The 23582-nt window shown below is 48.2% G+C and overlaps 1 protein-coding gene across 5 annotated transcripts in view; it reads left to right on the plus strand.

Moving 5' to 3' along the window:
• The window catches only part of ZKSCAN1 (zinc finger with KRAB and SCAN domains 1), a 38644-nt gene extending 23140 nt beyond the window's left edge, over nt 1-15504 (plus strand). Inside the window, exons 1-4 of one of the 5 annotated variants that reach the window (XM_047779590.1) lie at nt 3896-3955; nt 11394-11874; nt 12160-12349; nt 14279-15504. In XM_047779590.1, coding sequence (XP_047635546.1) covers nt 11491-11874; nt 12160-12349; nt 14279-15114 — 1410 coding nt within the window. In that variant the 5' untranslated portion in view covers nt 3896-3955; nt 11394-11490 and the 3' untranslated portion in view covers nt 15115-15504. Of the gene's footprint in view, nt 1-3895; nt 3975-4017; nt 4590-11190; nt 11227-11393; nt 11875-12159; nt 12350-14278 lie in introns of those variants that run through there. The other 4 variants (XM_047779589.1, XM_047779592.1, XM_047779591.1 and 1 more) reach the window with 4 other exon arrangements.
• Nucleotides 15505-23582: the final 8078 nt, after the last annotated feature.

Below are 23582 nucleotides of genomic sequence, written 5' to 3' on the forward strand. Positions count from 1 at the left end.
TTAGTTTCCTCACTGGCAAAAATGGGCAGGGAGTAATTATAAGCATTAGGTGAGCCATGACTATGTGGAGGAGCTACAACATACATGTTCCAGAAATACTAGCTATGGAGTTCCCGTCGTGGCTCAGTGGTTAACGAATCCGACTAGGAACCATGAGGTTTTGAGTTCGATCCCTGGCCTCGCTCAGTGAGTTAAGAATCCGGCGTTGCTGTGAGCTGTGGTGTGGGTCGCGGACGCGGCTCGGATCTGGCGTGGCTGTGGCTCTGGTGTAGGTCGGCGGCTACAGCTCCGATTTGACCCCCAGCCTGGGAACCTCCATATGCCGCGGGAGCGGCCCTAGAAAAGGCAAAAAGACAAAACAGAAGAAAAAAACAAACAGAAAAACTAGCCAATCATTCCTCCACTGGCCTCTCTTTCCTGAATATTCATTTACCCCTCACAAAATCTCCCTTTTTCAAATGGAACGTGCTGGCTGTGTTCTCCCTTCCCTGAGTCTCAAAGATGTAACCTTGAAGTCAGGTCTTTGTGAAAATTGGGGCCCTGTGACAGTCCAAGGATTTCACATGGCTTCTGTGATTCTCTCCAACTGCCCCAGTCCCTAGTCAGTTCTTTCTCCTGCCCTAATCCTTTGGTTCTTGCAATTCAAAATCCTCTGAGGAACGGTATTTTCTCTGGAATGATGGAAATTGCTGCACAGGTTCAAGAGGCCTTTATTTTATTTTATTTATTTATTTATTTTCATTTTAGGACCAAACCTGTGGCATACGGAAGTTCCCGGGCCAGAGGTCAAATTGGAGCTCCAACTGCAGGCCTATGCCACAGCCACAGCAATACTGGATCCAAGCTGTATCTGCAACCCACACTGCAGCTTACAGCAATGCCAGATCTTTAACCCACTGGGTGAGGCCAGGGATCAAACCCACATCTTCATGGATGCTCTCAGGTTCTTAACCCACTGAGCCACCACAGGAATTCCAACAGGCCTTTCTCGTCCCAAAATATGCATGTCCCTTTGCCAGTAGTCCCCGCCGTGGTCTTCCAGTCCCATGTCTTCGACACCACCTCCGCTCCAGATGCCCGAACACAGGGAATGCTAGTCTGACTACCCTACCAGGGTTATCTGTCACCATGTGCCCTGCATTTAGTACTGGACTCCAAATTTTAAAGGAGAGACAGACCACTGGCAGAGTGGTAAAAGCAAAACCACCCTGTGCCATAAAGGGTTTCACTTGGTGAGGAGAAAAACTCAGAAGAATTTGGCCTCTGCCCTTAAGTATCTAAGGCCTGTCATGGAGTTCCCTAGTCGCCTAGAAGTTAAGGATCTGGCCTCGTCACTGCTGTGGCGCAGGTTCGATCCCTGGCCTGGGAACTTCCACGTGCCGTGGGTGTGGGGGAAAAAAAAGTTACTGCAATGGATAAGGCAGATGAATAAAGCCAGCTCTCCTCAGCTGATACGCCAGACGTGTGACCGCCCTCTGCTGGCACGTCGTGGTAACTACACAACACATGATGATAAGAACCTCGGTCCCTGGTGCTTTGCGGAGCCCAGACAGGGGGAGTGGCCCTAGTGAGAGCCGCGGGGAGAAGAAAACTCGTTGCAGAGGGACAGGTCAGGTATGACACCCAGGGGCCCTGGGCAGGAAGGGATTGTGCCAGATGCCCTTCGTGATCTCCTTCTACTCAGACTATGCAAATTTTTTCTGGGTTCAGAATTTTTTCAGTATTTTTTTCTGAGTTCCGCCAACAAGAAGGAGCAAGCTGGCAACCACCTGCCCCTGTAAAAGTCTTGCCAGGAAAATTTACCTTCTCATGTTAAGAAGGCAAGTGGCCCTTTCCAGAGAGGGCAGGACAACAACAAAAAAAAGGATCTGCAATAGGCAGAACTACATCTATTCCCTCGTGCTTGGAGGGAGTGGGTAGGGGAGGGTGGGGGCATTGCTGAGATGAAAACCTAGGAGATCAGAAATGATATTGTAGACAAGAGTTTTGAAGATTAAAACGTCCTTACTATTGGTATAGCTAATCACAAAGCTGGCTCACTCTCCTGTGATCCAAATCCTTTAATGTAGTCAGAGCAGGTTATCATTATGCTTACTTTCCAGATAATTAAGTTGCGTATCTAAATCCCCCAAGGTTCATTAGCAACAGGACCCCAGCTCTAAGCGATGGGACTAACGTCATCACGTTCATTCTCATTTTCTTCAGCTGAATGACTGTCTCTGCAGCTTTCCAGGAGGCTGCACATGTGGACTCCCTCTGGGAAGAAAAAAGGGATTTTTTTTTTTCAGAGCTGTAATGGGAGAGGAGCTTGCCATGTTCTAAAAGAAACCACGGTTTGGTCATCCTCTACTGGCCAAGCTTGGTGAGGGCAGCAAAAATAAGTGATGGGAGCCTGAGGAGGAAGATGCAGAAAGCAACCATTTTAGAGAGAACAATGACCACCTTGCTGGAAGAGGAAGGAGACAGGACCTACAGTAACTGGCAGTTGATTTCCTCCTTGCTGATCTCTGCTACAAGGCCGGGGAGGCGGGGGGGGGAAATCCCTTGTCCTTTTCAAACCAAATAATCAAGACAAAAGAACTGAGCGGTGTAGAGAAAGTAAAGTGGGAGTGTATGGAGGTCCTTTAGATGAGGAACCATGAACCCTCAGAGGATCATTTTATGTTTTACATTCCAAGATTCAGAAGTAACTTTCAGACAAGATCATGGAACTGTTGCAGTTGATCTTCAAGACAATCATATGGGGTAGTCTCCAAATATTTTGAAGAGCTGACAAGAACAACTACATGCATTTTCTGAGAGAAAAGAATCAATCAAGACTAGGATCAGGAGTTCCTGTCCTGGCTCAGTGGTTAACGCACCCAACTAGTACCCGTGCGAACCCAACTAGTATCCCTGGCCTTGCTCAGTAGGTTAAGGATCTGGCCTTGCCGTGAGCGGTGGTGTAGGTCGCAGATGCAGCTCAGATCCTGCATTGCTGTGGCTGTCCTGTAGGCCAGCAGTCGTGGCTGTGATTCAACCCCTAGCCTGGGAAGCTACATTTGCCACGGGTGTGGCCCTAAAAAGCCAAAATAAATACATAAATAAAATTAAAATTAAAAAGAAAGAACTTTCAGCAATCAGACCTCTCCCAAAGGAGAGAATTGTCCTCTAAACTAGTAAGCTCCCTGCCACCAAAGCAGTTATAAGCAGAGGACTGTCCCAGAAAGGATGTTTGCAATGTTAGGAGACATCAGACTGTGCACCGCCAAGATGACACATTCACCCGGTCACATTTATTGGTCTCGTCTGTATTACTGACTACGTCCATAATCATTTGTTCACGTTGTCTGCCAAGAACTCCGTGTATTTTTCATTTTCTCTTTGTGCCTTAACACAATGTGTGACACACTGTTGAACTGAATTGAAAGAATATGAGGTTCTTACAAGTCAAAACCATTCTGAAGAGGAAAGGCAGGTGACACATCACAGTGGACCACCAGTCACACTAGCTTCGTGAGTTAAGCGGAGGAGTCCATATCCATAAACGCGAACCAGGCTCTCATGCGGTGACCAGCCTGAGGGTCACAGGCAGACCAGCCTCTGCACCGAGCCCACACCTCTCCCTGGCCCAGAGCGTCGGCTGCAGGGTGCGAGAACGGCCCAAGCCGTCATCTGGTCGGCCCTTCCTTGGTTTAAAAAAAAAAAAAAAAAAAAAGAGCAGGACAAGGTCCCCGCCTGTTCACATTGCAGGGCGGGGCGGGGCGGGGGGGGGGGGGGGCCTCCACTAGTCGGTGAAGAGCCTCAATCTCCCGCGTACCGGAGACACCGAGACGCGGAGTCGACTTCCCAAAAGTCTAGAGAGGACGCCGGGGCCTGCACAGCTTCCTGTGGGCGGGGGTTATGACGCACTTCCGGTTGCGCCAGCCCCTGTGAGTAGCCAGGCGTCCCAGCCCGCGAGCGGTTCTGACTCACCGTGAGTGTCCTGGCCCAAGGTTCGCGTGGCGGGCGGAAGGGGGAGTTTCCGCGGAAAGGGTGCGGGAGGGAGGAGTAGCTTAGGCAGCTGTGGCCTCTGGAGACTCCACAGACCGGTCCTGGGAGGCCGGCGGGAGGAGCACCCCCTCCCTGCCCAGCTCCAGACGGCGGAGGCTTTCCCTCCCTTGAAAGCATTTTCCTCCTCCGCAGGGTTTTAGCGAGTGAAAGTCGGTGTCTTTCGCTTTCCAGAGCCAAGCCGTCCGCCTGTCTGAACGGGGCTACCCTCTTTTTTCCTGGCTCTCTATAGGCGGTCTGAATTCAAGGCTGATTGATAAGAATTCGCCTGAGGGGGTTGGGAACCTCTCGAGAGAAACAGCCTCAGAAGTCCTGGATAGTGTCTGGTCCCAAGGAGGGAATAGTCCGTTGGGCTTTGTTCAGATCAGAAAGCACATAACAGGGATCTGCTCAAGTTTGGACACGCATTTTTAGAGAACTGTTTATGTATAGCTTGTCGAGACAAAGATGTTCTGGTGAGTGAGGTACTTCGGAATCTTGTTACTTAAGGCACCGTTGTGAAGAAAAAGTTAAGAAGCAAGACAGTTGTTTTCACGTATTGGAAGGCTACTATGGAAAAAGTAAGTTTTGGTCTAGGATCGAACTAGAATGAGTGAAGAAGATAAAAAGTCATGCAGAATTTGGTGCAGTTTAAACAAAACCTTGTAGGGAGTTCCCTTCGTGGCCCAGCGGAAACAAATCTGATGAGCATCCCTGAGGACGAAGGTTCCATCCCTGGGCTTTCTCAGTAGGTTAAGGATCCGGTGTTGCAGTGAGCTTTGGTGTAGGTTACAGACACGGCTCGGATCTCACGGTGCACGTTGCTGTGGCTGTGGTCTAGGCCAACGGCTACAGCTCCAGTTCGACCAATTCGACCCCTAGCCCGGAACCTCCATATGCCAAGGGTGCGGTCCTAAAAAAAAGAAAGAAAGAAAGAAAACCTTGTAACAATTAGAATTTGTATCTCAAGAATGATTAAATTTGCCTGCGTAGGAGTTTTCCAGTACAGAATGAGTGTGATAAAAGCATACAAGCATTGGAGTTCCTGTTGTGGTGCAGCAAAAACAAATCTGACTAGTATCAATGAATGTGGGTTCAATCCCTGGCCTCACTCAGTGGTCAGGGATCTGGCGTTGCCACCTCAAGCTGTGGTGTAGGTCACAGATACGGCTCAGATCTGGCGTGGCTGAGGTGTAGACCAGCAGCTGAAGCTCCATTTCGAACTACTGGCTTTGGAACGTCCATATGCGATGGGTGTGACCCTAAAAAGCAAAAAAGTAAAAGAAAAATTGGGAAGCCAAGACCTGGAGGGCATCCCTAAAAGAGCCTTTAGACAAACTGAACATGAACAAATGTGGTCATGAGCAGACACTGGCTTTGCTTGGGTGGGGAGGAGGAATAGAACATTATCAGATTCTTTTTTGTTTAATCTTTGCCAATCTGATATGTGGAAGAGAGACAGACAGACAAGAGACAAGGAGATCCAAGAGGCAACAGGGGCCGAAATCTTTGAGGCCTGTTGGCCTTGTGATGATTTTGGCTTTTATTCTGTATGAGACAGGAAGCCTTGGAAGGTGTGAGTAGAGGAATTATGTGACCTGACTTGTATTTAACAGGCAGCTCGATCAGCAGTGTTGGAGGTAGTGAGACATGGTTGAACTCTGTCTGTCTTCGATATAGAGCTAGTGAGATTTGCTCCTGAATTGTGTGTAGAATGAGAAGGAGTTAGGGTGACCAGGGTTTTATTTATCTGGAAAACGGAATGATGGGTTTGCCATTAATTGAGATGAGCAGCTTTGGGGGAAAGATGGGAAGTGCAGGCATGTTAAGCTTGAGAGGCCACTGGTCATGGTGGCAGCGTCAAGTGGGCAGTTGCTCATATGAATCTGGAGTTCGAAGAGAGGTTCAGGCTGGAGATAAGTTGGCGGTTTTGAGTATATAAATGGTAATTAAAGCCATGTGACTGGGTGAACGCTCCAAGGAGAGTGATGCCAGGAGGAAGAAAGGTCCAAGGGCCCAGCCCTCCATTTGTTTGTGGGCTTGCTGAGGCAGGAATTTGAATTGTGCTGGAGTGAATCACTGAGCTAGGAGCCAGCCCAGCCAGTTGCCCAGCAGCACCGTCTAGAGAAACTTTCTTCTCTAATTGTGACTATATGTGTTTTGCAGAGACAATGGTGTGATGTAGTGACCTCTGTGAGTGTGGACTCACCAGGTTCTGAGAAGGGATCCCATATGAATGTGATTTAGGACACTCCCTGTTTAATGCTGCCAGTGCTGCATTATGATTCCTAGTGTCTTGATGAGTTTCCCAGGTTGGGTCCCAGAAGTTGATCAGCCCAAACAAGTCTTTCCTGTTCTTGGGGTGCCCTCCTCTGGATAGAGTGGGAAATTCTGTAACCAGTTATATAAAAGTTACCCCAACACTTAGGAGGTCCACTTGTAAGGTTTTTGATTTTGGTTTTGATTTTTTCACCACCTGGCAGCATATGGAGTTCCTGGGCCACGGATCGGATCCCAGCCACCTACACTGCAGTTTCGGCAATGCCAGATCCTTTAACCCACTGTGCCAGGCCAGGAATCAAACCTGCATTCTGAAGCGCTGCCATTGTGCCGCAACGGGATCTCCTGTAAGCATTTCTAAGGAATGCTCTCAGCACTGCTCCATCTATATTTAGGTTATTTTAGCCTTTGGTACTAGTGCCTTTATTTGGAGAGACTAGATGGCAGTGTTTCTCCTTTGGCTCAATTTCAAGTAACCCTAAACATGAGAGCTTCAGCAGTGTGTTGGGTGCAGAAGGCAGCATAAAGGAGTGTTTGGTGCTGATTCTGTTTGGTACCTCATAGGATATTTCAGAATTGGTACTGTGGAGGGGAGTCCCAACTAGCATTCCTAGAGTTCTTGAATTAATTAGTAGCTGATAATTAGTGACTTTCTCATAAAAGCAAGGTTATATATCGTGGTTTTATCCCTGGAACACCATTTCTTTTTTTTTTTTTTTTTTTGATTACCAGAATTGGTCTCAAAAATAAACAGTAATGGTCATATAAATGTCCTCTGGTGGCTCAGTGGGTTAAGGATCCAATATTGTCACGGCTGTAGCTTGGGTCACTGCTGTGGTGTGGGTTTAATCCCTAGCCCAGGAACTTTCGAAAGCCTTCGGCAAGCCCCCCCCCCCACAAATACATGTTTAATGTATATTTACTAAATATGTGAAACTAAACACCTGCTATTGAAGCTGCAATGTAATTGTACCTTTGTTGGAATGTTCTGCATGGGCTGAAATTGCTGCTTTTTTGGTTTCCTGGGGATTTTCGTGGGGAGGAGGGGAAATGCCTGGAGTTTGGGCATTAGAAGTAAAATCTATTTTGTTTGTTAAAAACTACTTAAGAGAGTTCCCATTGTGGCTCAGTGGTAATGAAGCCAACCAGCATCTATGAGGATGTGTGTTCCATCTCTGGCCTAGCTCAGTGGGTTAAGGATTCAGCATTTCTGTGAGCTGTGGTGTGGGTTGCAGGTACGGCTAGGATCCTTCGTTGCTGTGGCTGTGGCATAAGCCAGCAGCTGCAGCTCTGATTCGACCCCTAGCCTGGGAACTTCCATATGCCGCAGGTGTGGCCCTAAAAAGCAAGAAAAAAAAAAACAAAAAAAAAAACAAACTGCTTATGATCCCTTTAAAGATTTTATGATTTCCTGGTTATTAGAGTAATAATGCCCATTATAGGAGTTCCCTTTGTGGCGGAGCGGAAACAAATCCGACTAGGAACCATGAGGTTGTGGGTTTGATCCCTGGCCTCGTTCAGTGGGTGAAGGATCTGGCACTGCTGTGAGCTGTGGTGTACATTGCAGACGGGGCTCAGATCCTGCTTTGCTGTAGCTCTGATTTGACCCCTAGCCTGGGAATCTCCATTTGCAGCGGATGCGGCCCTCAAAAGCAAAATAATAATGATAATGATAATAATAATAATGCCTGTTATAGAAAATCTAGGAATTCAAAATAAGAATTTAAGAAATTGAAATCATCCGTGATTCTCTAGCCCAGAAATATCACTGTTAGTGTTTTCCCTTTTTCCTTACTTGTGATTGTGTGTTTATTAAGAGTGTGTGTGAGGGTGAACCAGACTAGTATGCATGACGATGCAGGTTCAATTCCTGGCCTCACTTAGCAGATCCAGGATTCAGCATTGCCATGAGCTGTGGTATAGGTCAAAGAGGAGCCTTGGATCCCACATTGCTGCGACTGAGGCATAGGCCTGCAGCTTATAGCTCCAATTAGGCCTCTAGCCTGGGAACTTCCATATGCTGTGGGTGAGGCCCTAAAAAAAAAAAGTGTGTGTGTGTGAGACTTGTTATTTCAAGTGCTGTGAAGACAGGTCCGAAGAGATGGTCATACATGTTAGAAATTAGCATACTCAGCTTTTTGAGTACCTTAGATTTAGATTATCTGCAACTCCTGTTCCCTCATCTCCAGCTTTCATAAGCCATTTATACATCCTTTTTATGGTCACTACCATTGTTAGCAGTATAATTTCGTGTTACAAACACCCACGTAGATTTTTTTGTCTTTTTAGGGCCGCAGCTGCGGCTTATGGAAGTTCCCAGGCTAGGGGTCAAATTGGAGCAATAGCTGCAGGCCTACACAACAGCCACAGCAATTTGGGATCCGAGCCACGTCAGTGACCTGACCTACACCACAGTTCATAGCAACGCAGGATCCTTAATCCACTAAATGAGGCCAGGGATGGAACCCACATCCTCATGGATACTAGTCGGATTCGTTTCCACTGCGCCACAACAGGAACTCCCCACATAGATTTTTATATCTTTGGCTCTTTATTGAGACTGCTGGAGTTTTCCTGCCCTAGACTGCTCAAATCCAGTACGGGGACACCTGAATGACAGGAAGGATGCTGCCTAGGGTTTGATAACATGCTCATCAGGAAGGCCAGTTACAATTAACAGTTAATTATGTTGTTTCCTCTCAGGATACATTTAATGAATGCCGGTAATGATAGGCTAATTCTCTTTGTTTACTCACTTCTTTTCCATCTCCCCACCAACCTGAAAGCTCTGTGAGGTGGGCGTGTGTCTGTCTTATGCCTCCCCACAGTCCTGGCATCCAGCCCATGGCAGGTGGTCAGCAAATGTTGAATGAATGGATTTTACTGTTTTGGCAGAAAAAAAAAATGCCAAAGAAAGTAGCATGAAGAAAATGGAAGTAATTGTATTTGCTACAGATGCAACCAGTCTTCTAATGTATCAACTGACTGAAACATCTAGAATATTTAAAGTTTTAAAGAAAAAAACAGGAGTTCCCATCATGGCGCAGCAGAAACGAATCCTACTAGGAACCATGAGGTTTGGGGTTCGATCCCTGGCCTCGCTCAGTGGGTTAAGGATCTGATGTTGCTGTGAGCTGTGGTGTAGGTCACAGATGCAGCTGGGATCCCGTGTTGCTATGGCTGTGGTGTAGGCCAGCAGCTACAGCTCTGATTGGACCCCTAGCCTGGGAACGTCCACATGCCACAGGTATACAAAAAAAAAAAAAATAAAAAGAAGAAAAAATAGTTTTAAACATTATTTGTATTGTCTACTGTGATTTAGCTTGTCCCTTCACTTTCTTTTCAGCAGTGTATATCTCATCAAAAGAAAGACCTGAGGGAGTTCCTTTTGTCGCTCAGTGGTTAACAAATCCGACTAGACACCATGAGGTTGCGGGTTTGATCCCTGGCCTTGCTTAGTGGGTTAAGGATCTGGCATTGCTGTGAGCTGTGATGTGGGTTGCAGACGGGGCTTGGATCTGGCGTTGCTGTGGCTGTGGTGTAGGCCGGTGGTTATAGCTCCGATTCGACACCTAACCTGGCAACCTCCATGTGCTGCCAGAGCAGCCCTAGAAAAGGCAAAAAGACAAAACAAAACAAAACAAAACAAAAAAGGAAAGAAAGAAAGACCTGAAAGAACATAGGTTACTTTTAGTCTAACCTCTGTCATTCCGCTTGCTTCTGTGAAAGCTAAACATAGAGGGCATTTTAAAACATGAGTATGCATGGGTCAAGTGAAGCTCAAATTACATCATTAATTATGCTTAACCATTAGTTTGTTTTTGTTTGTTTGTTTGTTTGTTTTGCTTTTTAGGGCCCCACCTGCAGCATATGGAGGTTCTCAGGCTAGGGATCTAATCGGAGCTGTAGCTGCGGACCTACACCACAGCCGCAGCAACTCTGGATCCCGAACCGCGTCTGTGACCTATACCACAGCTCACGGCAGCACCACATCCTTAACCCATTGAGCGAGGCCAGGCATCAAACCCTGGACCTCACAGTTCCTAGTCAGATTCGCTTCAGCTGTGCCACAAAGGGAACTCCTGACTATTGAATTTTTAATGCTGAAGCTAAAAGTTATAGGTTTAGACAGACTCCATTTGGCCAGTTGGTGGCCTGTTGAAATCTCAGGAGTTGTAAGATTCTGAAACAGTTTTTTTGGAGCAAAGTTAATTTAAATTTCGTTTATTTATTTATTTATTTTTAGCCAGGACCACAGCATGTGGACGTTCCCAGGCCAAGGATCAAACCTGCGCCACAGCTGCAGCAATGCTGGATCCTTAACCTACTGTGCCATAAGAGAACTTCCTAAATTTAATTTTAAACTTATGCTGTAGTACATTTTTTTTTAATCGCGGTATATTTAATTTACACTGTTATGTAAAATACAGGTGTACAACATGGTGATTTCCAATTTTTAAAGATTATACTCCATTTATAGTTATTACAAAATATTTTTTAGATTTCACATATAAGCGATAACATATACTATTTGTCTTTGACTTATTTCACTACACACAATACCCTCCAAGTCCATTTGCGTTGTTGCAGGTGGCAAAATTTTGTTCATTTTTATGGCTGAGTAGTGTGTGTGTGTGTCTGTGTATGCACGTGTGTACCACATCTTCCTTATCCATTCATTTGTTGACAGACACTTAAGTTGCTTCCACGTCTTTACTTATTTATTTATTTGCTTTTTAGGGCTGCCCCCACAGAATATGGAGGTTCCCAGGCTAGGGATCGAATTGGAGCTGTACTGGTGGCCTACATCACAGCCACAGACGAGATCCAGATCCGAGCCTCATCTGCGACCTACACCACAGCTCATAGCAACACCATATCCTTAACCCACTGAGTGAGGCTCGGGATGGAACCTGCATCCTTATGGATACTAATCAGGTTTGTAACCTGCTGAGGCACAACAAGAACTCCCCAGAAAGATTTTGACAGTCATTGTTTTGTGGTTGCCATAAATTTCCACATTCTTTTATGCTAAAGGTGTGTCTGTGAAGACCAGAAGGCATACTTTCTCTTCCAGTAATTTTATGGCAACTGTATTTTCATAGGTTTAACCTGAGGCCCTAGAGAACCAGAAACCCAGAGGAACCGATACTCCTGGCACACAGAGCCCCATATTTAGTGACACTGTTTTGGAGTACCTGAATGATGACCAAGGTCCTGGGCATGGCCACGGTCCTGGGCCCGAGGCCGCCACAGGAACAGGGGCCCGTGATTGTGAAAGTCGAGGAGGAAGAGAAAGGGAAGCGCTTGGAGATGTTCCGCCAGCGCTTCAGGCAGTTCGGGTACCATGACACACCTGGGCCCCGGGAGGCCCTCAGCCAGCTCCGGGTGCTCTGCTGTGAGTGGCTGAGGCCCGAGATCCACACCAAGGAGCAGATCCTGGAGCTGCTGGTGCTGGAGCAGTTCCTGACCATCCTGCCCCAGGAGCTCCAGGCCTGGGTGCAGGAGCACTGCCCAGAGAGTGCTGAAGAGGCCGTCACTCTCCTGGAAGATCTGGAGCGAGAACTGGATGAACCAGCACAGCAGGTAGGCGGGGGGACCTCTATCCCGGGAGCTTGGGAGTGAAGTGTTCCAGGCAGGAGTGGGTGTGCCCGCACAGTCAGAACATCGAGCGGGCCTTCTGCTGAGTTAGACCAGCTTTCCTCCTCTTCTCCTGCTGGCCTCGATGGAACGGGGGAGTTACCCTTGGCAGTTGAGTGCAGTGATGTTTTTCTTTTCCTAGAGGTTCTCCGCCTTCCTCCTGAGATGTTCTTTCATTCTGGCTCTTAAAGTGAGCTGTGCACAGACCCAGCAATTCCTAATTGTCTCTAGGCCTCACCGCCTCCGCGTGAACAGAGCCAGTCGTGGGAGACGATGTCCTCAGGAACGACCAAGGAGTCCCTGAGCAGCCCGCAGCCCCAGGCTCTGGAGACCGGGCACCAGTACGAGTCTTGGGGGCCCCTCTACATCCAAGAGACTGGCGAGGAGCAGGGTTTCATGCCAGAGCTAAGAAAGATTCAAGGTAGGGACCATCTGTCAGGCCTCGCTCCGTGCCGCAGGTCTTCGTGGTTGACGAAACACTCGTTCTAGTTCCTGACGGGTCTGGCTGACGAGGCAGAATGAGTTCCTTTGCTCCATCAGGTGTGCCTCTGTCTCACCATGGGAACAGAGGACGCACTCAGGAAGGGAGAATCGAAGTGAATTTCATAAGGGGCCGCCACGGAGGTGAGGACAGGTTGAATGAACCAGTAAGAGGTGGTGCTGGTTCATTCGCTAGTGCTGTGGTGAACCTGTTAGAATCACTTTGGGGTTATGCAGACACCGTCCCTGATACATTTTCTCAGCCTTCTGCCTCATTAGGCTATTGCATATGCTTAACCTCTACTAAGTTACTTCCCACGCGTAGTTCACAGCAACCTGAAGGGAAGTCTGTATGTGTCGCCCAGTGATTGCTCATCACGGAGATGGCAGGGGACTTCAGCTGCTGTTCCCGTCACCGGCGGTCAGTGAGGAGGGGGTGAGCCTGGAAGCAGCTGATGGCACAGGAAGGAAGTGGGTGGTCTGGGTGGAGAGAGAATGAGTGACAAGGAGAAAGCAGCTCAGCAGTTCCCGTCGTGGCACAGTGGTTAACAAATCCGACTAGGAACCATGAGGTTGCGGGTTCGGTCCCTGCCCTTGCTCAGTGGGTTAACGATCCGGCGTTGCTGTGAGCTGTGGTGTAGGTTGCAGACGCGGCTCGGATCCAGCGTTGCTGTGGCTCTGGCGTAGGCCGGTGGCTACAGCTCCAATTCAACCCCTGGCCTGGGAACCTCCATATGCCGCGGGAGCGGCCCAAGAAATAGCAACAACAACAACAAAAAAGACAAAAGACAAAAAAAGAAAGAAAGCAGCTCAGAGGACAGTACCTGGTTGATGGAGACATCTGGACTCGGAGGGATGACACGTCACAGAGGCAGCCCGTCTTTCAGTGTGAATTTCTCGTAACTCCCCTTTTTCTGTGTATGGAAGATTAGGTGGACTTTTAAGAAGTGTAACTGCCTAGTGAGATGCTCTAAAAAGGAGAAACTGCTTCAATCTGATTCAACAGCTGCTTTGTAACTAAGAGAATGACTGGATGTAGCCAATGTAGGTTAAATGGTGAGAGTTAAACCCTCCTGAGAGTTCAGTACTGTCGTTCAAATTAATAGGGACCTGGGACTAGAATGATAATAAATAGACCAAATGTTCTCTTTTATTCTATATTTTAACTTCTCTGCAAATATGGATTTTGTGAGTTTGCCTCTAGCCTCTTCTCCCTTAATTGTTCATTTTATTTTCTTTAGTCAACTCTGACACTTCCACGGTCTTTCTTTCTTTCTCTTTCTGCCTGAGCATAACCCATCCCCTTTGCTGCTGTCCCTGTGTGCGTGGTCTTGCATAATTGCCTCCTATATGTGACGTTCCCCAACAGAGAAAGCCATGTACTCCTCGTACCATAATAGCTTCTGGTAGGGGCCTTGTGGGAAAGTTTGGCCTTGTAAACTAGATTTGATAATGACTTACCTGAACGGTGTGATAGTGTGACTTCTTAGAGTGGTATTCGGTTATCCCTTAGAATTTATCAATGCCACCTGGTGATTCTGTGTTTTTTTGTTTGTTTTTTAGGGCTACACCCGAGGCATGTGGAGGTTCCCAGGCTAGGGGTCTAATCAGAGCTACATCTGCCAGCCTACACTACAGCTACAGCAATGCCAGATCTGAGCCACATCTGTGACCTACATCACAGCTTACGGCAACGCTGGATCCTTAACCCACTGAGCGAGGCCATGGATCAAACCCGTGACCTCATGGTTCCTAGTCAGATTCTTTTCCACTGGGCCACGATGTGAACTCCTGAGTCTGTTTTTTATTTAACACTTTCTACTCAGAACAGGAAATAACTGACCTGTCTTTATTCTACTTATGGTTTCAGATCATAAATCGAACACCCAGCATGAGGAAACAACAGATAAGCAGGAAGGTTCTGAAGAATCTCATGCAGAAGAATTCATAAGGGATACTGTTCCCATGATTATTGCCAGTAAATGTGAGGCCAGGTTAGAAAGGCAGAGAGTAAACCTTGAAAAGGAAAGAGGAACAAAAACCCCTCTCCAAGGCAAAGGTTCCCCCAAACGTAGGGAGTTAATTACTAAACCTGCCCCAGGAGAGAGACGTTACATATGTGCTGAGTGTGGGAAAGCCTTTAGTAATAGCTCCAATCTCACCAAACACCGGAGAACACACACTGGGGAGAAACCGTACGTGTGCACCAAGTGTGGGAAAGCTTTCAGCCACAGCTCAAACCTGACCCTTCACTACCGAACACACTTGGTGGACCGGCCCTACGACTGCAAGTGCGGAAAAGCCTTCGGTCAGAGCTCGGACCTCCTGAAACATCAGCGCATGCACACCGAAGAGGCCCCTTATCAGTGTAAAGATTGCGGAAAAGCCTTCAGCGGCAAAGGCAGCCTCATTCGACACTATCGAATACACACCGGAGAGAAGCCGTATCAGTGTAACGAGTGTGGGAAGAGCTTTAGTCAGCATGCAGGTCTGAGCTCCCACCAGAGACTCCACACGGGAGAGAAGCCGTATAAATGTACGGAGTGTGGGAAAGCCTTCAACCACAGCTCAAATTTTAATAAACACCACAGAATCCACACTGGGGAAAAGCCCTACTGGTGTAGTAATTGTGGGAAGACCTTCTGTAGTAAGTCCAACCTCTCCAAACATCAGAGGGTCCACACGGCAGAGAGAGAAGGGCCTTAGCTGTCGAGTTGGCTTGCTTGGTGGTTTGGGGTTTTTTACCTTTAAAATGTGAATGCGAGGGAGAAAACCTAGTAATTGCAATGGAAACTCCGGAGTAGATTTTGTTTCACTCAACATCACAGGGTGCCAAGGAGTGAGCTCAGGCGGGCACATGGTGGGCTCCTCGCCCGCCAGCCCTCGGGGGCAGGATCCCCTCACCACACTTCATGCCCCGTAAACCCCGCCGGCATTGCCTCTTGTGTCATTCACCTGCTGTGTATCCAGTGTCATTAAGGAGGAAACATTAAAACCGTTTAGCTGTTTAACATGTATTCAAGAATTATGATTTGTAAAGAATTGAACTACATTGAACACAGTTTAATCTGATTTGAAATAAATCTATAACATCTCGTCATGCCTCAGGACTGTTATTATAAAAAATTGTGTGTTCTTTATCCAACACTAGTCTAGAATGAGAAAACTACTACTGGTTTTGCTTTTGGAATTTGGGGGGTAAATAGAACTTCGAGCCCTTGTGAAGGTGCGCCTTAAGAACCTGTGCAAGAGTGTGGAGAGTAGCTGCATCTTGGTCTCCGTCGTGCTTTTTTAGCTATATACCAAACACAGTTTTGTCATCGTTGGGAACATTCTGTCAGCCTCATGTGCTTTTTGGTTGTGTGTACTCTGTCTCCACCCAAGTCTGTGAAAATCGGACTCTCCTGAGAAGCTTCCTTCTAAATTCTGGAAGCCATTACACACAATACAGTTACCTTCAATCCATCCTGTCTTTTCCCTCTCACTGCACACTCTGATTTAAGATACTTCTGTCTTACAGTGGTGTTTGGCCAGTTGGTCCTGTGTTACCTGGAAATGAAAAAACTTGGTTGTTTTCTCCCATCATCTGCTTACCTCTTTTTTTTTTTCTGTCTTTTTGCAATTTCTTGGGCCGCTCCCGCAGCACATGGAGGTTCCCAGGCTAGGGGTCAAATCGGAGCTGTAGCGGCCGGCCTACACCAGAGCCACAGCAATGTGGGATCTGAGCCGCATGTGCGAACTACACCACAGCTTACAGCAACGCCGGGTCCCTAACCCTCTGAGCAAGGCCAGGGATCGAACCCGCAACCTCAGGGTTCCTAGTCGAATTCATTAACCACTGAGCCATGACAGGAACTCCGCTTATCTCTTATTGTGAGTTTTCTGCCTCTTACTAGTCGTCACCAAAATATCTCTTTGTCTGCTGCTGCAGCGGTGGTGATCAGGCAAACTGTGCTGATGTGCCAGGATTGGGGACAGCAAGGAAATGTCATGTCTAGTGCCAGTTCTGATTGCTAGAAACTGCCTTGTATGCTGTCTTGTGATCATATTAAACTACAGATAATGAGTCTGCACTGGCCAAATAGACTTGGTCAGGGGAGGTGGGGGTGGTCATTACTGAAAAGCAATCAACAGTGCTTAGAACCTAAAATGTTCTTTTTTTTTTGTCTTTTTTTGAGCCGCTCCCACGGCACATGGAGGTTCCCAGGCTAGGGGTCTAATCGGAGCCGTAGCCTCCAGCCTACGCCAGAGCCTCAGCAACGTGGGATCCAACCCAAGTCTGCGACTCACACCACAGCTCACGGCAACACCAGATCCTTAACCCACTGAGCAAGGCCAGGGATCAAACCCACAACCTCATGGTTCCTCGTCAGATTCGTTAACCACTGCGCCACGACGGGAACTCCAGAACCCAAAACATTCTTTCTGTTCAGGTAGCTGCTGACAACCTGGCGGTCTTCTCCGGCACCTGAGACTGCATTTCATGTGAGCTGTCGTCTTTGTATGTTAACCGTTAGGATTTAGTGATCAGGCCACAGCTGGTCGTCTGTAGGACCTGCTGGAGCTGCGCCTAATGAGGGTAGGAGCCTGCTAAGCCCTTGGGCCTGCCCCGTCCCCCTCCTCTGGTGAGAAGGGAGTGGGGCCCGGGTCTGCACTTCCCCTAACACATGGAGCTGCTTCTGATGGGCGATGGGCGTTTCCCTGAGACACAGATCCACGCGCTTCATTTCAGCTCCCAGCAGACCTTCCTGAGCTCAAGTCCCTCACATCTTCCTGTCTCCAGACTTTCAGCCTTATTTGTGCAGACCCCTTGTCTGGACAAGTTGTTTGCCACAGCCCCGGAGGCCACTTCTCCCACAGGCATGAACAGAGGAAGAGGCATCGGTTCAGCAAAGGTAGGAGACAAGGGGGTCTGAGCCTCCTGTTTACACACCCTGTGACCTCTGGATGGCTCCGGTTGCTTGAATGACCAAATTCGTATTTGATACAAATCACAGTGGTGCAGTGTATGTATCGGGGAAGGTGGGGACAGATTTTGAGCATGAGCGTTATCTTGAGAGGCACCTGCCTCGGGTGAGATCTTGGCATGGTCTCCAGGCAAAAAGAGGCTCCTGCATCAACCAGGAGGGAGATACTTTTGTGAGGCCAGAGGGCTCTGGAGAATTGAGGGTTCCAGGCACACCCACACAAATGTCACATATCAGGATCTCAGTCATTCCCAATCAGGGCCCCAAATTTTGGCCTAAATGACAAGGCTTTTCATTCAGCCACGTGTACGGTCCCGCCACCTTTACGATGAAATCCTGCTCCTGATCCTCAGGCCAGTCACCTCGCACAGAAGGTGAGGTTCTGTTGAGACACTGCCCTGGAGGACTTCCGGCTTTCAGAGCGTGCCCTGAATTGATAGTTAGCTGACTTGGGCCTATCATTTTCTTTCTTCTGACCTTGAGAGAGAGAAACTCTGCAGCCCTTAGAATTGCCACCATCCCAGCAGCGTTCAGGTTATAAACCTGCTGCATAAGCTACTGCTTCCCCTACGCCTGCACATCACGTCTTGCCATGGGGTGGATGCCGGGGCTCATCACCACCCTGCCCTTATCACCAGGCACCTGGGTTTTGGGTTGTTGTTTGTTTTTTTGTTTGTTTGTTTGTAACCGCCTGTTCCAGAATCCCAACCTGAGGGCTTGATTTCTAGAGCCACTTCCAGTACCGACTGTCATTGTGTGTATTTTCCCTGAAGCAGAGCCTGGGACAAGGTCGTGGAGGCAGATCGTTTATTTGGGGGGGGGGGGCGTGTCTAAAGGGAGCAGGGGTGAGGAAGCAGGGAGAGGAGAGAGGAGGAAAAGCCGTAACAGATGCATTATTGAGCAGGTTCCTTAGGCAACTAGTGCTCAGTTCTGCTGGGAACCCTCAGACATCAGGGACAACTAGGGAAGCTGGTACACCTGAGCTCTGCTCTGCCCACCTTATGTGGTTAGGAGGCCAGTGCCTCCAAGAGAGTGGTTGAGGACCCCTGATGACTGGGAAGGACACTGTCCCCAAAGGGCTTTGAGGCTGGCTTGATCTGAAGACACTTGCGTCACTTTATGTATAACACACACACTTATACACACATACTACATACACATGTACACTGGACCCCTGGCTAGGGCTGCCAGATTTAGCAAATAAAAGCACATTTGGGGAGTTCCCATTGTGGGGCAGGGGAAATGAATCTGACTATTACCCATGAGGATGCAGGTTCGATCCCTGGCCTCACTCAATGGGTCGCGGATCCAGCGTTGCTGTGAGCTGTGGTGTAGGTCACAGATGCAGCTTGGATCCCACGTTGCTGTGGCTGTGGTGTAGGCTGGCAGCTACAACTCCAATTTGTTTTTTTGTTTTTTGTTTTTTTTTTTTGTCTTTTGTCTTTTGTCTGTTGTTGTTGCTATTTCTTGGGCCGCTCCCACGGCATATGGAGATTCCCAGGCTAGGGGTCAAATCGGAGCTGTAGCCACCGGCCTACGCCAGAGCCACAGCAACGCTGGATCCGAGCCGCGTCTGCAACCTACACCACAGCTCACGGCAACGCCGGATCGTTAACCCACTGAACAAGGGCAGGGACCGAACCCGCAACCTCATGGTTCCTAGTCAGATTTGTTAACCACTGCGCCACGATGGGAAGTCCTACAACTCCAATTTGAACCCTAGCCTGGGAACTTACATGCCTCAGGTCCAGCCCTAAAAAGCAAATAAATAAATAAATAAATAAATAAATAAATAAATAAATAAAATTTGAAAAGCACATTTGGATTCCAAGTATACTATATATTTGGAACACATTTCTTATACTTAAAAAATTACTCAATGTTTATCTGAAGTTCAGCTGTAACTGGGCGTCTTATCTGGCAATCCTACCCCCAGTGTGTGTGAGGAAGCCGTGCCTCCACCTCTCTGTCTAACCGAATACAGGTGCCAAAAGTATAAAGAACTAAAGGAAAACTAGATAAATGACATCATCAGAGTGCTGCAAAGGACGCCATCAAGAAAGTGAAAAGACAACCCACAGAATGGTAGAAAATTTTTGCAAATCATGTATATAGGAAACGGCAATTTTATACTGAATATATTTTACAACTGAGTAATAAAAAGAAAACCAATTAAAAGATAGCCAAAGGATCTGAATAGACATTTCTCCAAAAAAAGATATACAAATGGGAGTTCCCTTCATGGCGCAGCAGAAATGGATCCGACTAGGAACCATGAGGTTTCGGGTTTGATCCCTGGCCTTGCACAGTGGGTTAAGGATCTGGCGTTGCCGTGAGCTGTGGTGTAGGTCGCAAGCTCAGCTTGGATCCCGCGTTGCTGTGGCTGTGGTGTAGGCTGGCAACTACAGCTCCCATTTGAACCTCCATATGCCGAGGATGTGGTCCTAAAAAGACAAAAGACAAAAAGAGAGAGAATAGTGTTCAGCCATAAAAGAGGAGGGATATAGTACAGATTTATATTACAACATACATAGATGAGACGTGACATCATTGCACTAAGTGGAAGAAGGCAGACACAAGAGGCCACATATTGTATGATTATGGTTCCAGTTATGTGAAATGTCTGGAATAGGCAAATCTATGGAGACAGAAAGCAGACTTGTCGTTGTCTAGGGCTGGGGCGTGGGCGCAGCACGGGCAGGATGGGGAGTGACTGCCCAAGGCTATGGGGGTACTTTTTAAGGTGATGAAATGTTCTCTAGTTGTGATGGTTGTTTACACAACTGTGGATGCTGAAATCCACTGGATCACCCCCTAAGTAAGTGAATCGCATGGTGTATGAATTAAATCTTAGTAAAGTTGTTTTTAAAAAAACACACCCACACTGAAGCAAACAAATACTTGGGGAGCACAAGGCACTCAGAGCCTCTGCCAAGGAGGGGGTTCATGCTGAGGACACCCCATGGGTGCCCACAGGCCACTCCTTAGTAGGAGAAGCTGCAATGGGAGTCCGATGTGGCCCAACGTAAGAACATTCATACTAGCGGTGACCCTTGCATGTAGCAAGTGTAGGGAAACTTCCCATCAGAGTTTCAACAGGATTGACAGTGGAGGATTCTGGGTGAGAAAAGCCCTCCCATCTGATGCGCTGACTACGAACGCAGCCCTCCCTAGACGGCGGTGCCTCGTTCTTCCCAGAATGTGGCAAACACAGCCCTCTCCAGAGCCCTGTGCAGCTGCTCTTCCTTCTGCTTGGAATGCTCTTTCCCTGATGGGGACAGACTAGGGTTTTAGCAACCAGAGGAAGGAGGGGAGGGCACTGCAAACAGAGGGAACAGCATGAGCGTAGGCAGGGCGTTGAGAGTAAGTGGCAGCTCATGAGAGATGCTGGTGGGTGCTCGGAAGGCTGGTGAGCCGAGGGGCTTTTAATGGCAGGTCGTGGAGGAGGGGATGGACATCTGTGACAGGGCCATGTGACAGTTCCTGAACAGTGTGTGACATGGAAAAAATGGGGCAGGGGGCTAGCTGGGGGGAACCATGTGCAGCTGCTGGGATGTGGGGTTTCTATGATGTAACCAGAGCAGATAAGTTTTACTAAGAAATTATATGTTTAATTCAGCATACAAGACAGGTAATGCAAACAGCTTTAAAAGCAAATGTTTTGTCATTTGCTACTCTTTATGATTCTAATGGTGCCTCAGCTCCTTCCTAGAGAAGAGACGATGTAAACTTTGTTTTCGTGGGAACTTCTCATCTGGTGTCTGCAGTGTGCTGGAGCAGACAGGGAGGGAGGGGCGATAGCCTTAGTGTTTCATGTCACAGGACAGCTTTGTCTTGACGAGGCCGGCCTGCCCCCTCCTCAAGTATCATACCACACAGAATGACACGCAGCCCACAAGATCCTGTGTGGGGGTGGAGGTGGCACTGGCTGTAATGTCGAGATCATCTGGGGCAGGATCAAGGGAATGTGTTGGAGTCTTGAGGGGAAGAGAAGTCACACACATGTGATTAAAAGGAATGGCTGGGAGTTCCCTGGTGGCACAGTGGGTTAAGGGTCCAGCGTTGTCACTACTGTGGCTCAGGGTTCGATCCCTGGCCCGGGAACTTCCACATGCTGTGGGCGAGGCCAAAGAATAAATAAAGAGGAATGGTTGGTTGTATTTTACGATCTGTGTTCTCAATTCAGCCTTAATGCCATTTCCTCACTGAAGCCTTTTGTGACCACCACGCCCAGGCAGAACACAAGCTAGCTTTCTTTTTTTTCTTGGCAAGAAAACTTTTATTTTTTTAAATGATTTTTATTTTTTCCATTATACGTGGTTTACAGTGTTCTGTCGATTTTCTACTGTACAGCATGGTGACCCAGTCACACATACGTGTACAGATTCTTTTTCTCACCTTCTCATGGTCCATCATAAGTGACTAGGTATAGTTCCCAGTGCTGGATCTACAAGCCAGCTTTCTGCGACTTCTCCTATTTCATTTGTAGAGAGATGGTGCAGGGGTGTGATGATGAGCCCAAGCTCTCGAGCCAGACCACTTGGGTTTGAGCCACTGCTGTAACTCTGTGTCACGGTTTTCTCGTCTCTACAAAGAGGGATGTGAATAGGCCTAAGAGCCCACATGACTGTGTGAAGACAAGCTAATCTGTGTTGTGAAGGTAACACTGACTGTACGGAAGCCTGACCCTGCTGGTGTGAGCAGTCAGTAAAGGCCAACCACGGGGAGTTCCCTGGTGGTCTAGTGGTTAGGACTCAGTACTTTCACGGCTGCAGGCCCGGTTCAGTCCCTGGGCTGGGAAATGAGACCCTGCATCAAGCCGCTGCATGCTGCAGCCAAAAAATTAAAAGTAATAAAGGCCAGCTAGCCTTATGGTTATGTGCATGCCCCACAGCACCCACTGAGCTGCTGGCCAAGAGCTTAAGAGGATCAGGGAGAGGAAGAGGCTGGACGAGGGGCTGGGGTCCCCCTGGTGCGTGGGGAGAGCGTGATGCGGGAGGTCACCCCAGCCCCGGCTCTGCGCTCCGCTGCCTGAGTCTCACGGCACCACTTATGGCGCCTGGAGATTTCCCCTCATCCTCCCTTTCCTCACTTCTTTCCGAAGAAAAGGGAAGAAAAGTGGGGACGATGACAGTACCTACCTCCCAGAATGGTTCCGAGGATTACAAGAGTTAACAGATAAAGCGATCGTGACAGTGCCTGACACATGGGAAGTGCTCCAGGGGTGTTATTTCTACTACGCTTCTCTTTGTCTTGATATATTTTTTTCTGGTTATGAATGCAAGACTTATTTGTGGTTGAAAATGCAGGAAAATGCCCCACCACCGTGAGGGAGTCAGAGGTGTGAATAAATAAAAGATGGAGGTGGGAGGAGATAAGCACAGGAAAGGAAGTGTGTCCAAGATCAGAAGCGGTTCAAGGAAATGAACGTGCTGGGGTGGAAGGTGGCATCCACCCCGCCCTGGGAAGGCTCCACAGAAAAGGAGAGGCTTGTGTGCAAAGAGGTTTTCAAGGATGAACAGGAGTTTGTTAGGTGGATGCAGAGGGGAGGCAATGAGCAGCATTTGCGCTGCTGGGACCGTGGTTCAGCGTCGGCCGGTGTGATGGACGTGGGAGGGGAGGAGGAGAGGCGTTGGGGTGAGAGGGGTGCTAGAAGGTGGGACAGAGCGGGCGGGGCAGGAAGTAAAAAGCCCTGTGTCATGAGGAAGAATCTGGACTCTGACCTAGGGGATAAGAGGCCACTGGGAGCCTTGCAGGTGCTCCCACCTAGTTAGCATTTAGGAGCGAGTGCTCAGGTGTCAGCGTGATGAAAGGAGCGGAGGAGACCTGGAGCGAAGAGGCCTTCTGGAAGGCTGGTGCTGGAGCTGGGGAGCGAGTAGGCCAGTGCGGGAGTCCCAGGAATGGGCCAGGTAGGATGGGCTAGGAGACGGAGCGGAACAGTGCAGCTAGAACAACGCTCAGGTTTCAGGCTTGGCTGCCTGGGAAGCTGATGATGTCAGCAACCAAACTGGGAGATACACAAGGGACACCCTGCCTGCAGGGGAGGTTGGCAAGGATCCTGGGTCGTTCTCAGAGGAACCACTCTGGAGACCATATTTATCTGTGTGGATAATAGTCCATGGGAATTTTGATTCATTTAAAAAAATCTGTTCTTCATTGTTGGTTTGTTTGTTTGTTTATTTATTTATTTATTGTCTTTTTGTCTTT

Source organism: Phacochoerus africanus, chromosome 5, assembly GCF_016906955.1.
Source record: "Phacochoerus africanus isolate WHEZ1 chromosome 5, ROS_Pafr_v1, whole genome shotgun sequence".
NCBI classification, from domain to species: domain Eukaryota; kingdom Metazoa; phylum Chordata; class Mammalia; order Artiodactyla; family Suidae; genus Phacochoerus; species Phacochoerus africanus.